General features: G+C 53.0%; 3 protein-coding genes and 1 pseudogene across 4 annotated transcripts; 3 read left to right on the top strand and 1 right to left on the bottom strand.

Annotated features, from left to right (window-relative positions):
- Positions 1-1,570: 1,570 nt before the first annotated feature.
- On the top strand, positions 1,571-4,455 carry LOC125552543 (G2/mitotic-specific cyclin C13-1-like). Of its 2 annotated transcripts, none has more exons than XR_015601506.1 (8): positions 1,571-2,223; positions 2,682-2,914; positions 3,013-3,088; positions 3,179-3,238; positions 3,477-3,507; positions 3,587-3,739; positions 3,822-3,956; positions 4,022-4,455. XR_015601506.1 is itself a non-coding variant. In XM_087518794.1 (8 exons), exons 1-8 carry the CDS (start codon positions 1,858-1,860, stop codon positions 4,091-4,093), a joined length of 1,143 nt encoding a protein of 380 aa, XP_087374920.1. In that variant the 5' UTR covers positions 1,581-1,857; the 3' UTR covers positions 4,094-4,455. The 2 variants fall into 2 exon arrangements, 1 of the variants encoding a protein (XP_087374920.1); XM_087518794.1 differs by having other exon boundaries at positions 1,581-2,223; positions 3,179-3,255.
- Positions 4,456-4,568: 113 nt separating this feature from the next.
- LOC125552544 (putative 2-oxoglutarate-dependent dioxygenase AOP1.2) lies at positions 4,569-6,031 on the bottom strand. The gene is made up of 3 exons (XM_087518795.1): positions 5,546-6,031; positions 5,127-5,451; positions 4,569-5,056 (listed from the first exon to the last, which is right to left on the bottom strand). The coding sequence occupies exons 1-3, from the start codon at positions 5,896-5,898 to the stop codon at positions 4,799-4,801; spliced, it is 936 nt and encodes a 311-aa protein (XP_087374921.1). The 5' UTR covers positions 5,899-6,031; the 3' UTR covers positions 4,569-4,798.
- A 4,151-nt stretch (positions 6,032-10,182) lies between these two features.
- LOC125554082 (uncharacterized) lies at positions 10,183-12,532 on the top strand. The gene is made up of 5 exons (XM_087519781.1): positions 10,183-10,607; positions 11,741-11,810; positions 11,917-12,022; positions 12,162-12,245; positions 12,345-12,532. The coding sequence occupies exons 1-5, from the start codon at positions 10,396-10,398 to the stop codon at positions 12,521-12,523; spliced, it is 651 nt and encodes a 216-aa protein (XP_087375907.1). The 5' UTR covers positions 10,183-10,395; the 3' UTR covers positions 12,524-12,532.
- A 630-nt stretch (positions 12,533-13,162) lies between these two features.
- On the top strand, positions 13,163-15,071 carry LOC147976450 (uncharacterized; annotated as a pseudogene).
- The last annotated feature ends 1,375 nt before the right edge of the window (positions 15,072-16,446 follow it).

Raw genomic sequence — 16,446 nt, 5'->3', positions numbered from 1 at the left:
TCAAGCTGAACGTGTGCTGAACTCGGAGGTGTCGTCCGTTCGGTACTTCGATCGGTCGGATCGTGAAGACGTACGACTACATCAACAACTTTGTGCTAATGCTTCTGCTTTCGGTCTACGAGGGTACGTGGACACACTCTCCCCTCTCGTTGCTATGCATCACCATGATCCTGTGTGTGCATAGGATTTTTTTTGAAATTACTATGTTCCCCAACAAGCACAACCCACCAACATGTGCTAGGGGCCTCTGGCGCGCCCTGGTGTCTTGTGGGTTGTGTGGGCCTCCGTTTGCGATGATTCGAACTCCCCAAAATCACATATATTCCAAAATAATTCTCCGTAAAAATTTATTGCATTTGGACTTCGTTTGATATGGATACTCCGCGATACAAAAAACATGCAGAAAATAGGAATTGACACTGGGCACTGGATCAATAGGTTAGTCCAATAAATCAAATAAAAAGTTGCCAAAAATATGTGAAAGTTGTATAATATTGACATGAAAAAATCGAAATTATAGATACGACTGAGACGTATCAGCGCCTAGCACACACCAGACAATTGGCTAGCCGTGTGCGGCGCCCCCTCCACAGTTTACACCATCGGTCATATCTTCGTAGTGCTTAGGCGAAGTCCTGCGATGATCACTTCACCATTATCGTCACCACGCCGTCGTGCTGACGAAACTCATCTACTACCTCGACGTCTTGCTGGATCAAGAAGGCGAGGGACGTCAGCGAGCTGAACGTGTGCAGAACTCGGAGGTGTCGTGCGTTTGGTACCTGATCGGTCGGAGCTAGAAGAAGTTCGACTACATCAACCGCGTTGTCAAACGCTTCCGCTTTTGGTCTACGGGGGTACGTAGACACACTCTTCCCCTCTCGTTGCTATGCATCTCCTAAATAGATCTTGCGTGAGCGGAGGGATTTTTTTGAAATTGCATGCTACGTTTCCCAACATTAAGAAACCGGGTCAAGCCAAAGAACAACACGCAAGAAGATGTTGAAATCGTACACCAATAGCCAGCCAATAACTCTCCTTGAAAGATACACAAAGTGGCAATGTTTAAAGGGAACCAACATATCTGAGGACACAAACTCTCACAGTCTCTTCGCCAGCGTCGAATCAGACGTCGAGGCTAGGAGTGACCAGAGAGACCTTATTCCAACACGCCAACATCGCCACCACCTCATCAATGTCACAGAGGAAACAAACACCTAAGAAAAACAAAACGAGACAGACGGTCCTCGCTTCTCTTGCCGCCACCGAGGCCCTCGAATGAGGAATAAGAGGGGGGACCAAGGCGGCGGCGTGTAGGGAAGCAGTGGTGACGGCGGCAGCTGCTATGTTGGGAGAAGGAGGAATGTGTTCGACATGCGCCAGGACCAAAACCTTTTTTTCTTCTTTTAATCGGAAGACCAAAACGTTGATAGGGTGGATTTTGGCCACCATACAAACACACCGTTCGTCTGTCACGTCCCCTCCACCCTAGGGCTTCCGCTGCCTCCCGTTCCGTGCAGCGCACCACCCATCTCTCCCAACTCCAACGGTTCGCTCATGCGGTGCCCGGCGACGCACTCAATTTTCGGGAAAGAAACGGGGGAAGCGATCTTAAATGGAAACCAGTCAATCACAGGCAGGGCAGGCGGTAACTCGTAAGTCGTAACGCCTCCCTCGTGCCAGGCAAAGGCATCTCTCTCCTCATTTTGATTTGAGCTCCCGCTCGACGCCTGTTTTGAAAACCCGGACCGCGTACCCTTCTCTTCTCTCAAAGCCAAGGGCACCCGCCGCCTCCTTCCATCCTCAACCCTCCCAAACCCCCGGCCAATCGAAGCCCGAAACTCGACGCCCAACGCAATGGAGCCACGCGGCCGTCGCCGGAAGCAGCAGGGGGCGGCGGAGGAGAAGGAGAACACCGCCAGCGCGGCGCCGCCGGCCCCCAAGAGGCCGCGCTGCACGGAGCGCAGGGCCCTTGCGGAGCTCCCCGCCGCATCGACCGCGAACAACGCCTCGGCGGCGCCGACGGGGGCGCCGTCGAAGCCGATGACGCGCGCGGCGGCCAGGGAGGCGGCCGCCGCGGCGGTGGAGGAGGAGGCGAGGAGGAGGGAGGGCTCCGCCATTGCCGCCCGCCCGGCGGCCTCGAGGCAGACGGACGCCGGGGCGGCGCAGGCGTCCGTTGGCCCGTACGTCGCGGATATCGACGGGTACCTGCGGTCCCTGGAGGTGAGGGTTCCTCGATCCATCTTCTCGTCTGACAATGCTTGCGGAAATCCGAGTAATTTTAGAGGGCCACTTGTTAGGGGTGCGCACGAATCTGGTGGTAATGGTATGGTGGTGGGATTCAGTCCTGTTGGTATGTCAAGGTGGTAAATGGTACAGTATTATCACACATTTTGGAATTTGGGGGGCGCTATCTTGTTGTAGGCATGCATTCTGTAATTTGGGGATTTGGATTGAGTTGGGGGCTGAATCAATCATTTTTTACTGTTAGATTGGGACATTTCGAGTGCTTTTCCACCTTCACTAGCAGAAAAATAAGTCTTTGGGAAAAGAATATACATGTCATCCTGATTGTCTCAAGGTACTAGCTTTACCATGAACGGAGTGCATTATAGCCCGGTGCACCGTGGCAAAAATGAGGGACATTATTTGTGATTTTGTTGCATTTTGTGAAATTACAGGTTGAACAATTGAGGAGGCCGAGCGATGACTATATGGTGGCCATGCAGAAAGACATCAGCGCCACTATGAGGGGTATCCTAGTAGATTGGTTGGTGGATGTGGTTGACGAGTTCAATCTTCTGGCTGACACGCTTTACCTTGCGGTTTCATATATTGACCGCTTCCTCGCGGCGAGTGTAGTTACCCGGGACAAGCTGCAATTGCTTGGTGTCGCTTCATTGTTTGTTGCTGCGTATGGGCCTAAACTTTCCTCTTATCTCCTTTCTGCCTCTCTTTGTCATCTCTTACCATGACTGGCCAACTTACAACGGCCTAAATCTAATGCTGTAGGAAGTACGAAGAGATTCATGTTCCTAAGCTGGACAAATTCAGTGACATTACTGACGGCACATACACCAATCAGCAGGTAACCTTCTGCTGAACTTGCCATTTTTGGTAAATTTCCTAGCATTGATGTGAATGGTGGAGATAAATTTGTAATTTGTATGCACTGCAGGTGGTGAAGATGGAGGCTGACATACTGAAATATCTCAACTTTCAGATGGGGAGTCCCACCGTAAGAACTTTTCTATTGTACGTGCTCTATCTGAAATTTCTGCATTAAATTTGCACATCCCTATCAACTATCGTCTCTATGTAAAGTACTCCTTCATTCCTTGAACTAAAACCACGACAATAATTTTGGACCGGAGGGAATAGTTACCATGTTTAAATCACATGGGAAGTAGCAGCATGATTACTGCCATAATGGACAAAGAATTTCATAAGCCTAACAATTGATACATGTATTGCAGGCGATTCTTAATATCTTGTCGTGGAGGCAATGTAAGCACATTTTTGGAGCCCTCAGCATTTGCCTCTCTTAATGTTATTTTTATAACATGTTTCCCCCTTCAAACTTCAGTGTGCAAGTGCAAAAAGGTTGGAGCTTATGTGTTGCTATCTCGCGGAATTGAGCTTGCTAGACTACGACTGCATAAGGTTCCTGCCATCAGTTATTGCTGCTGCCTGTCTGTTCTTAGCCAGGTTCACAATCAGCCCAAAGATTTGTCCTTGGGTAAGATTAATCAAATCTTGCTGAATCATTGAATCTACGTTATGCTTGGCTTTGTGTTTGTTCTGACATTTACGTCTGCTAGAACTTTACGCTGCAAGAGAAAACGGGCTACAAGGTCTCTGATCTCAGGAGTTGCATCCTGAGGATACACGATTTGCAGTTGGGCAGACAGTATTCAAATCTGAAGGCCATCAAGAGCAAGTATAGTGAGCGCAAGGTGATATCCGCTCTCCCCGCTTTCTTTGGCTGTTACATGCATTTTCATAATTGTTTGTTTTACAGTTCGGGTGCGTGTCGATGATGGCCTCGTCGGAAGAAATTCCGGCATCTCTCCTCAAAGACCTCGATAAGTGAAAGGCTGACAATGCAACTTCATTTCAACATAAGATGGAAGCAGGGAGCGGATCCCTTATTTTGGGGGGGAAAAGGGTTTAAAAGGCTGATTTGCTCTAGATCCCTTATTCTTTTGCAGGCTAAGGCAGCAAATTCATTATTAGTGGATTAGGGGTTGATCTAGCAAGAATCTCTCATGCCCGCCTGTAGGTAGTTAGTCGCGCCATTTCGGTTGCATTTACAGTGCAGCTATCTAGCTGCATCTGTAATCCGGTATCAACGTGTGACCGGAATGTTTTTGTACATAGTTTAGCATGTTGGTGGTGCCGTGGTCAATGATAAAATTCCGCTTGAAAGCTTTCAGGCCATGTTTTTGTTGCATACATTGTGCTTAACGAAAGCACTGATGAAGTGATCAGCATATTCTCAAAGCTGAAATGGGGCCAGCAAATATTGCACTTGCCATCAGCAAGGGAACGTGTGCACAACAGTAAACTGAATAAGATCAGCCGGTAATGTCGTACTAGTAATTATCATCCATAAAGTGCTTAAACGATAAGATAACTGACAGCGATTTGAGTAACGTTCAGTAGCAATAGGACTTCAGAATGGTGCAGCGATCATTACATAGGTAACCTAGCAATTGCGGCTTCAGAATGGTGTGGATAACAGAGCTTGACGACTTCAGAATGGTGAGGTGAACTGAGCTTGAGTTACGAACGGCGATCAATCCTTCTGCACCCCGCAGAAGGCCTTCAGTGGATCACCGGACTTGCGCCCTTCCTCCGAGTGCCGGAACGTCGTGTAGCCGTCGTTGGTGCAGGGACGGTACAGCAGAGGGTGCTCGTCGTCGACGAGCTCGTCGATGGCGCTCAGTAGGACGCCGTCCTTCCCCGGGCAGCCGAACAGCGCCGACAGGCGCTCCCGGTTGCTCGGCGTCCTCACGCGGTGGAAGCAACCCGGCACCCTCCCGTTAGTCACGACCTGCGACGGCGGTGTCAGTCAGACGCGCGTCAACCAGAGAAAGGAGAGCGCGGGCGCGCGGCCCTTATACCGTGAACAGCTCGCCGGCGACGAAGGTGAACAAGTCCGGCTCAGGCGGCACCGCGAGCCAGATCCCGTCCTGAACCTGCACCTCGAGCCCCTCCACGCCGTGCTGCACGATCGCCGTCATGATGCTGTCGTCGCGGTGCGCCTGCAGGGACATGTTCGTCTCCGCGTCCGGCGGGGGCCCGTAGCGCGACAGCCGGACGCTGTGGGCGAGCGTGTCCAGATGCGCGCCGATGCGCTCCTCCCCGACGCCCAGGCCCTCCAGGATCATCTTCTCCACCGTGCGCTGCAGCTCCCACACGTTCTTGGCCGCGGACGCGATCGTGTCGCTGCACGCGGACGGCACACGGTCACCACGGGCACACCATGCCAAAACGGATGCACGACGGACGCAGAAGAAAATGGTGGGCACTGCTTGGTTACCAGAAGGCGGGGTTCCCCTGCGGCCAGAGGAGGTCGGCGAAGTCGCGGACGCGGCCGGCGTCGGTGGGCTCGGAGAGGCGCACGCTCTCCCAGTTGGTGCCGGGGACGTTGGAGATGTAGCCGCGGAAGGGGCCCACCTCGGAGACGTTCCGCTGCTTGGCCTCCGGCGGGAGCGCGAAGATCTCCGGCATGACGCGGCCGAACAGCGCCTGCCGGAGCTCCAGGCCGAGCGCCTCGTGCGCCACGACGACGAAGCCGTGCGCCACGACGGACGCCGTCACCGCGTCCCGGGCTTCCGCCCAGCCCGGCCCGCCGGGCTCCAGCCCGCGGAGGTCGACCCTGGCGATCTCCATCAGCTGCTGCCTGCTGCTGGGAGCCGTCGTCTTGGCTTGGCTTGTGTGGGATGCTTCTGGGATCTTGGTTTGTTCGATGGAGACAGGTGACGGCTGGTTATACAGGAGTAGTACAAGTCAGCGGATTGGGTGTGGGATAGCTGCTCATCATGGGCGACGCTCTTCGGTTTTTTTAGTTTGGCGGACGGCTGGATCCATCAGATCCCGCCGCAAATAGCGGGGTGCGCGTCCCCTTGGGTGGAGGCCACCTTCAATACTTTTTTTTTTGAACGGTCACGGGGGAGAGAGTCCCCACCTGAATATATTGCTCAAAGTGGCCAAAATGCCCAAGTGTTTGATCCAGTTTATAAGGAAAACCGAATCGAAAACCTTAACAGGTTGACCCCGTTTATAAAGGAAACCGGGCCAAAAAACCGCACAGGAGGGAAGGATTACATAGGGTGAGAACATATGGAGACGCCCTGAAGAAGGCACTACCTAGCCAGCAAGCCAAGAGACCACCATCATAAAAGTCGAGTGGAAGTGGTGTGTCGTCGAGGAATCACAATACCAACACTAAACAACTATTCTAACGCACCACACCGGCGTGCGTACCAACCCCTTGGCACAACAGAGGAGCAGCAACAATCAACGAGTGACCCATCACGAACCTTAACTGGAAGCTCCGCCACAGCAAGCCGACACGATTAGCAAGGTGGGGAGGCATCGTTGCGTCATAGTTGAGCAAAGATGAACCGAGATAGCACGAAGAGCACGAAGCTCACCAAAACAGACGACAAACATGAGAGGGTCTTGAGCTAGCAGAGCAGAGGATGACCAACCCCCAAGGGCAACGGAGGATGAATGGCGGCAAGGAGATCCCTAGTGACGCCTTCAAGAAGGTGGACGACATCCGAGGATGACGCCGTCACAGAGCTTTCGCCTGGAGCATAACCGGTTAAATTCCCAGATGGCAGAGCCGAGAGCTGCGAATCCGGACCGAGAGACAGGAGTGGCACACGAGCCACGCCCCCAAGAGGGTAAGCGACGCTGGAGTAGCGTCGCCGTGGTCAGCTGACAAGGTCAGCGGGGATTTCTCCCGTAGCACATCCGTCAATGGTGGGCCGCCATCCAAGTGAAGACGAGGGGCGACAGAGGACAAGACCGAGACAGACATGTGAGGCGGATGGTGAACAGAGGAAGGACGAGTGGAGCAGGCCGCCGGTGAGGAGGGTGGAGACGAGGTGGGGTAGTGGAGTAGCGGGGACCGCTGTACCATGACAGGGGGTGGGGGCACTGCCGAGTGGAGGTCCTTCCTGGCAGGAACCGTCGGCGTCGGAGGTGGACAGAGGGTGGGGCACCTGAGTGGACGTTCTTCCCGGCAGGGACCTGCGGTGGCGGAGGCGAGGAGGCCAGGAGGGGTCCGACGCTGGATCCACCGGACCAGCCGCAGCCCGTCTGTGACGGGCGCGCAGGGGTGCGGGGGCGGGGAGGGCGAGTAGGGTCGAGGTGCGGGACGGGTCGTCGATGTGGAGGGAAGGGGGCGCCGGCGCCGGGTCTGCGGCCGCCCAGCTCCGGTCGCGCAGGAGGACGGGGGCGAGGAGGATCCGTGGGGAGCGAGGCGAGGTGGAGCGGGGTGCATCGTCCGCCGGAGAGGATGGGGGTGGCGAGGGGAGCTATGGGTGCTGCGAGCCGAGGGAGAGCCGGATCCGCACCCGGCACCGCCAGATCTGTCGTCGGCCAGTCGAAAACGGACGGCCAGGAGGCCGAAACGCAGCCACGGGCGCCAGGGGCCAGACCGCCCGCCCACCAAGCGCCCATCGCAGAGAACAGTGCCCCGCCGCCGCCGTCGGCCGCGTGGGATTCTCCCGGCGGCGTCTTTCGGCGGCGACGAGGGAGGAGAGGTGGGAGACGGGGTTGCGGCGGCTAGGTTTTCGGTCGCCGCTCGAGTCGCCCTGGTCAGAGAGAGCGACGCGGAGACCTTCAATACTTTTCACTCCGCAAATACGCAAGAGCGTTGCATATCAACGCATTGTGCAGACAGCTAAGAAGAAACGAATTGTGCAGATAGAAGGATTAGGGACCCTTAAAACGGACATATAGTATTTGTCCGTGGTCGCCTGACGTTTTTGCGGACACCTGTACAAGGCCATCTATCCAGCGTTTGCCCTAGACCTTCGTCCGCAATACATTTTTTTAAACGGATGGGCAAATATCATGCAAACACGACCGTATTCATGTAAACCTTGACGCGGTGGAGAGGCGACGACGTCGGCTCCACCTTCACGCAGTGGAGTGGCGGCGCTGGACCACGGTACTTGAGCGATCGCTAGAGGAGGAGCTCCAGGTGCGCCTGCTACTCCTCCATCGCGGCAACCACCATGATGAGGCGCGACTACTGCTGCGACTCCTCGTCATCGGGGAAGAGGATGATCTCCTCCTTCTCGAAGGAGGCGATCGCCGTGGAGGTCGATGGCCTAGGAGAGCGATGGCGGTGACTCCACGATCCGGGTCCAGAGCCACCCGTCGATGCGGAGAACCAGGACATTGGCACCGTCGAAGAAAAGAGAGGAGGGTCGACGACGGTGAGGGGAGAGGAGCGGAGCTGTGATGGGGAAAAGAGATATGAGATTGTGATGCGAACGGCGTCGAGCCATGCTTAAATAGCCGCGCCCAGGTGGACGGACGGGCAACTGGATTCAATGTGGCACACCGGCCGAAGTAGGCTTCTCGGGCACCTCGTCGGCATTGCATTGAAGCGGCGCCGCCCGCCGGCTTGTCCGATCACGTCACTCTGACCGACTAGCCATGACAACCCATCTAGCCGTGGAAAGCCTGCTCGGGAGAAGAAATTGGCTCGGTGGTGGCACATACTGGTAATATTTGGTACGAGCTAACGAACCGGTACGCAACTTAATTCACTTAGCGGTGGCATCACATGTAAATTCTTGGCAACTCCTCCTTTGCTGTTTCGGAGGAGTTCAAGTTTCCCAGCTCCGCGACTCCTAAAAAATTACACTGCAAGTTTCGCCAGCTTCTCTCGCCCATAGCCGGGATTTGGATCGTTCGGCTGCACTCCTGACATGGAGTTGGGGAGCTGAGAAGAGGGAGGGCTCCCGAACACGCTCGGAGATGGTAATCCAATCGACCCAACAAAAAGAGAGGCGACCAAGAAGGTCAAAAGGGGGGTCTGGGGGAGGAAGAGCGAGAAGGGGCGGTGACCAAAATGACAGAAGTTTGAGGGCTTAATGGACAAGAAGGAGGAGGCATATGTCAAGCACCTTAACATCAAGGAGGAAAGAGAATGCGGAGAGGTTTGTCATCTTCATGATGGCGACGGAGAAGAAGATCAGCCTCGAAAAGAAGAAGGCCAAACTCGAAGAGAAGAAGACCAAGCTCAGAAAGAGGAGGTTGATCTCACAGCCACTTTTGAGGAAACCAAAATGCTGATCATGAAGATTGATTAGTTGGATCCCAACACGGCGAAGATCGTGCAAAGACGTTGAAGCACTTGGCGATAGAGATGAAGGAGGCGGAAACTGCGGAGAAGCCGACGGCGAAGTGGTGAGGGAGAAGGCACGAACAACCGGTCTAGGAGGGCAAAATTTGCACGGACTGCCGAACTGGCACTTTTGTGATCGGGCATATATGAAAACTTATAAACACCCGCCGTTCTTTTTGGAGTTTTGAACATTGCATGTGTATGCACTTCTATTTGGTTATCATATTGCTATTTTGACCAACATTTTCACTTCAAATGTATCTGGATGGGGTCGAACGTGACCGACGTTTTGGACACGCCGTTAGATGCATATCTGTGGACTCGTCCACAGAGAAATAGTATGTCCGTTTTGTGGCACGGCGTTTGAGATGCCTTAGTGGATTCTTCTGGAAAATTTAAAATTGCACCAATATCAATAGAAGAAACCAGAGTTGTTCCTAAACCACCTGCTCTGGTTACTCAGTGGCTCAACATGTCTCCAGCTGAAGCTACCTGGAGGACGCTGACTTCATCAAACATACATCTCCTGAATTCTGAGTGACTGTCAGGACCTACATCAAGCCTGCAATTCGCCTACTCGGACGAAACTGAAGAATTCGACAGTTGGACTGAAGAAGAGCCGAACCGGTGCGCTAAATTGATGGACGCTCAAAGTATTCCCTCTCGAAAGTGGCGATCAGCGGCTCTCATCGACCAGGCCAAGCCAGCGACAGACGTTTCTAAAAAAAAAACCAAAAAAAAAACAGCGATAGACAGAGACGTTCATAGGCTCCGTGATTGCTGGCACCAACCAGCCATTAAACCCAGCCGCATCCGGCTTCATCTTCTCCTTTCCCCAAGTGTAAACCCTAGCTACTTGTAGCCAAACTCTTAATTCAGGCTATCCGTGAGTGGATTGATCCGTCAATATCGTGCTAATTCCTCTGATCTGCTGATTGATCCTCTAGATCCAGCCTTTGGCCCTCTCTCCCTAACGCGTGCCCGATCCGATCGATCTGCAGACGCAGAATCGATCGATGGGATCCTTCCTCTCTTCGGCTGCCGGTGCCGGTGCCGGTGCCGCGGGCGAGGCTGATCATGGCGCACGCCCCCTCCGCTCTCCTACCATAAAGGAGTGCACCCGCCGTATGACAAACCAGGAGCTAGCTCGGTTAGACGGATACGATCCAGTAAGCTTCCAAGAACTCGTGGCCAGAGCAAATGCTGGCCACCCCACGTTGGCACTAGAGTACGTTCCTCCCACCTACACGCTCATTACCCCAGTCCCAGCTAGTTAGCTACTCCCTCCGTTCAGATGTTTTAGATATTTTAATATAAATTACATATGGATTGAAATGAGTTAAAAATATATCTATATACTCCCTCCGTTCAGATGTTTCCAAAAAAAAAACAACCCATTTAGAAAAAAAAAATACTATTTCAGTATGGAGTATGTGCGGGCTGAAATGAGTTAACAAACACACTAACACCTAGTTTGGCAACACAGTTTTTGCAAAACCACAGTATTTCAAAACCTATGTATTTTAATGTGTGGACAATATACTTTGGTTTCTCAAAAGTATAGTTTTTCTAAGTTTTGGTAAAACCGTGGAGGCGTTTGGCAAAGGGCAGTTTTATTAAGTTTCTCTGATTTTGACAGATTGTTCTGTTGTTGCATGGATAATCTTGACCATACCTAGCTGCACTCACGGCTGGATCAACTCGTGCTAACGGCCGCCGTATGCATGCTGGGCATGGGCACGTTCTCTACTGGATGCTAGGACACATAGTCGAGTTATCTTTTGTGATCCATCAAAGATGGAGCATTCTGACAGGCACTGAAGGTGCAGCTTGCGCGTCTAGAAGAAGCAGTGGTAAAAAGGAGCAGGGGCTAATAAGTCATCCGTATATGTACTCTGGCCAGATAGATCTATCATCTAGCATGTTCACCCGCAAAAATCATCTAGCAAAGTATTGGTCATAAGAAGATGAACTCAAAGAGACCAATGAGCCAGCGTTTCTCAGTTTTAAAAAAAGAAGTGCCGACCTCTTTTTCAAATACTACAAAAATACCACAGTTTTACAGATACTATGGTTTCTTAAGCTACAATATTTTTTTTATCCAAACACCTCAAAGTATTTAATACTGAAGTTTTTTTAGAAACCACAGTATTACTAGAAAACTTCAAAAAATACTTAGCTCCCAAACGCACCCTAAAATGTCTCTATATATATCCAATTCAGAAAAAGGCTAATCGTAGAACATCTTATATTTGTGAATGGGGTAGTACCCAATTTCTTCTTTTCTATATTTAATTCAAGAATTATGTCGAATAACGAACGAACGATAGGACCATGTTTACCTTTTGTTCTGATTGACAGCAAGGTCGACTCCGCCGCTGTTTGTAAGCTTGTCCGCTGCGCCCTCAAACACTACAACTCCAAAAACCCGGTAGGTACTCCCAGCAACTCAGGGGACCTAGCGGCTTCCCAATTCTACAATCTTCAGTTTCGATCCTCTTGGATGTGCATCATGTGCTAGTACTGTCTTGACGCAGGGCGCCGACTTCGAGTATCCCGCCGAGCTGACCACGGAGATGAAGGCCACTGGTATCAGTTTCAGGGAACGTTTCTGGTACCACGTCGGTTTCTTGGCGCGCCGGAGCTTACCTTTTTTTTTTCACTTTTCTCTCCATTTTTTTCCTTGGTCCCTGACCGCCACACACTTTTTGTTATTACCATGTTCTCCCTGCTATGAATCAATGAAATAGCTAGCAATTGCTGGACAGTTTAAAAAAAAAAGATGATGAGTTCCAACACTTCTTTGCCGAGCTACGCTTCAATGAGTGGACCCGCAGACCAAATGTTCAAACATGCACCATCTTAGGTGCATAATCAACCATACCAGCTAACCGTGCTGTATATATATGCAATTTGATCAACCCTAGCTAATTCTCTATATGTCCTTCCCTATTTATGTTGACAGAAAAGCCGTTGTGCCGCTTCAGAAGCAGGTGTGCTTTTTGTACAGATGGGTCTAAGATTTTGCACCCAAGCGATACGGAATTTGCGTGTGGAAAGGAGGGGCACGAAAAGGAATTCTTCAGCAAGAAGGATATGCAAGTGTGGCCGATTGATCCTATGAGACATGCATCGCGGACGTAGGATATTTATATGGTGTTCTTTGTATTTGTCATCCTTGTTGTTTAATTTCCTGGATCATAAGAGAAATAAATTATTGTCTGAGCCTCACCGCGCACACGATCCTTGCTTTTTGAGCATGAAAGACGTCTATAAAATTTGAGCAGTTGGAGAACTAAATCAAAATATATGCTGTAAGCTAGATTACCACAATCCATGTGCTGACTCTCAGACACTCTGTTCAGGATTAAACTTTGGTCATTGGACATAGGTGGCATATGGAATCCATAAGCTGACCCTCAGATACTCTGTTCAGGATTAAACTTCAGTGCTATAGGCTTCTATGCTTAGCGATTAAAAACCGCCCACCCCCGCCAACGCCAGCCCTCCCTTTATAACCAGCCCTCCTCCACACCTCCCAGATACACAACTAACACCACCACCCTCACAAGAAGGCAACTGCGCAGGCGACGCCGTTGCTTCCGATGCCTCAGCCGCGACCACGTCGTCTTCGACTGCCGCAACCCCGTCCGCTGCGCCCGCTGCTGGCGGTCTGGTCACCGGAGTTTCAGGTGCACAGCCCCTCGCCTGCTTCCTTTCTTCCCGCCCCTACCTCGCAACCCTAGAGCTGACCTTAACCCCTCCTTCTGCCTCCCCAGCACCATGAGCCCGGACGCCCCTGCTCGCGACGACCACGCTGCCAGTGACGCCCATGCAGCACCGTCGGAGGCGGGCCTGGTGATCGGATCCATGCGCCTCGACGTCAACCCTACGGCCACCTCGCTCCCTCTCCAGCTCGGCGTCCCTACCACGCCACGACGCATCGCCGAGCCTGATCTCCTCTGCCCAGAGCAGGCCGTCGACCTCAACTCCTCACCACCGGAGTTGTCCGTGCCTGTGGACAGTACCGCGGTCAAGCTGCGCCTCCACCTGGTCAAGGCCGTCCGTGACCTTGATGACGCCACTGCGGCCACCGCAGCTCGCCTCTCCCTCCTTCCCCCAAACCCCACACCCACTACCCGCTCCACGGACTCCGGCTCCTGCTTCAACAGGGGTCCTCCGACCTTTGCACCCATCCCACGCCCCACCACTCCCCCCCTCATCGTAGCTCCCCCCCACCTCGTCCAAGACGACATTGCTCGCTACGCCTTCGTCCACTTCGAGACCCCAGTGCACAACCCTTTCCCTGACATCCGCCGTGTCCTACGGGAACGCACTGGTGACCCGCTCGTCCGCATCGCCGCCTCCTTTCATGGAGCCGCTCTGGTGTCCTTTCCCAACGCTGCTGCCCGTCATGATGTCATTCGCCGCGGCCCCCTTCATCTCCATGGCAACACCATCACCTTTGAGCCTGCCGAGGATCACGGCCGCTCCACCGCCCAGTTCGAGGATGACCTAACTGAGCTTGAGGCCATCGGCTTTCCCCTTGAGCTGTGGCATCCTGCTGGCGTCCACTTCGTTCTTAACTTCCTTGGCCACATCTACACCATAGATCAATATTGCATCATGGATGATGAGCGCACATCCATCCGTGCCACGGTTGCTCTTTTCAAGGGCACAAAGCTCCCCGATGCCCTCACCGTCCAGCTCCCGAACCTTGACATACTCATGGTCGATTTGCATGAGCACGGCAAAATCTCCCGCATCGAGCCCAGTGACCCCTCTCCTTTCTCATCCGACGATGGCAGCTCCGACAGCGACCAGGAGGGCTATGGCTCCGCTGGCAGCGCCTCGAGCCTGGGACTCCTTCATGCCACTGCTGCCATGGCCGCTCTTGGCCCGATTGTTGTCTCTCCCGAGTTTCCTCAAGGCCCGCCCTCCTCCCCCTCCCGCAACGCCGACCTCGCCGCCAATGCCTTCGTGCACCTGGCTCTTTCATCCTCTGATGAGGATGTGCCTGTGGCCAATCTGGGCCTGGCCTCTCCTGCCGTCCTGGATGGCATCCTGCTTAACATGCCTCCCCATCCAGTAGATCTCTCTCACGCGCCCTCCGCTACGCCACCTTCACCACCTTCACCGCATGTGCCTCAGATCATCTCCTCCCCCTCCCCTAGCAACGCCTCCACTCTGCCCACTCCACCTGCAGCTCCCACTCCTATCCCCCCCGCTGCGTACCTACGTGCGCCGTCTGCGCTCCGCCGCGGCTCTGGCTGCACCTGTCGTGGCCCCGGAGGCTCCGATGCACGTTGCCGTGGCAAACAAACGCCGCAACGCGAAGAAGAGGGCCAAGGATGTTGTCCATGTGCGCCGGAGCGCGCGCCTGGCCAAGCTTGAGCCATACAGGCGTCTTCACATGGAGGAAAAGGCGTCCAAGGCCAAAGCAAAGCGCATGGACCTGCTGCTCGACGCCAAGGACTTTGAGGATGCCGTTCACGATGCCAAGCTGGATGATGACGACCTGGAGCCGGCCTCCCCTCAGTCCTGGCTGCCCTGGCGCAGGCCTGCGGCTCTTCCATGGAGGAGGTCGATCTCGTCGCATCAGCAGCGACCGCTGCCCGCCTCTGATCTTGCCATGTGGGCTCTATCTATCTATCTGTATCGTAGTTTGGTGTCATGTTGTTTCCTTAGATGAGTAATGCTACCTTATCAGTTTGTTCCTGGAACATTAGAGGTCTGGGCGATGTTGACAAATGTACGGATGTGCTCTTTGAACTTTCATCTATTAAACCTCATCTGCTGCTTCTGCAAGAAACGAAACTTGCTGCCCCGTCTATGCTCAAAATCAGATCTTTTCTCCCTCGGTCTCTCGATATGCAGGTTACGCTACCAGCTACTGGAACTTTCGGTGGGCTGCTCACAGCCACGAACTCCTCCTTCCTTACGATTCTCTCCCACACGAACTACACCTATTGCTCGACGGTTCAAGTACAATCTTTGGCAAGCCCCCTAACTTTACACATCACAAACGTGTATGCCCCCATGAACCGCGCACTTAAGCTTGAATTCCTAGCTGAATTGGCCTCCATCGCTCCACCTGATCACTCCCCTTGGCTCCTCGTCGGGGACTTTAACCTTATTCGCTTCCCGAACGAGAAAAACAACAGCAACTTTCACTCCAACGAGGCCACTGCCTTTAACGAGACCCTTAACACACTTGCCCTCCTAGAACTCCCCCTTCTAGATCGTCGGTTCACCTGGTCTAACAACAGAGAATCACCGGTGCTAGAACGCCTGGATTGGGCTTTTTTTAACCTAGCTTGGAATAATGCCTTCCCCAACTCCAACCTCACGACCCTCACACGCACCACCTCCGATCATGTCCCCCTGCTTATCTCCCTTTCCACCTCCGTACCGCGCTCCCACCTTTTCAGATTTGAACGGTTTTGGGCCTCGAGACTAGCTTGTAAACAAATTGTAGCCCAGGCCTGCAGCATGCCCCAAGTACCCACCTCTTCTGCCTCGGCCCACCTAGCCCATATCCTTCAAACCCGCCGCTCCCGCCTAAAGCGATGGGCCAAAACCCTTTCCCCCGCCCATGTCCGGGAAGCTAGGTGCAAACGTGTAATTGATCTCTTAGACCGAAAGGAAGAGCGCCGGACCCTAACTCCAGCAGAGTTCTGTCTTCATAACGTCCTAAAGCTTACTCTGCAAAGAGCTACTCGTGATCGATCCATTCTCCTGCGCCAACGTGCTAAGTTTAAAAAAGCGACCCTTGGTGATGAAAACAATAAATTCTTCCATGTGTCAGCCTCCCAGTGCTTCCGCAAGAACAAAATCCCGGTCCTTATCGATCAAGGAATCGAGTTTCACTCTCATTCAGAAAAAGCCTGCATTCTCAAATCTTTTTACCATAATCTACTTGGTGTCGCCGTAGATACTAATTGGAGTTTCAGCCTTGCACAACTCTACCCTACCCAAATCCCTCAACTTCGACACCTTGACTCGAACTTCTCTGAGGAAGAGATTAAGATAGCTTTCCTTCAAATGAACTCCAACGCCAGCCCTGG

The sequence above is a fragment of the Triticum urartu genome, chromosome 4A, assembly GCF_056163025.1.
Source record: "Triticum urartu cultivar PI428250 chromosome 4A, HENAU_Tu73, whole genome shotgun sequence".
NCBI classification, from domain to species: Eukaryota; Viridiplantae; Streptophyta; class Magnoliopsida; order Poales; family Poaceae; genus Triticum; species Triticum urartu.
The sequence above is the reverse complement of the archived record's forward strand: the minus strand, read 5'-3'. Positions and strand labels throughout refer to the sequence as shown.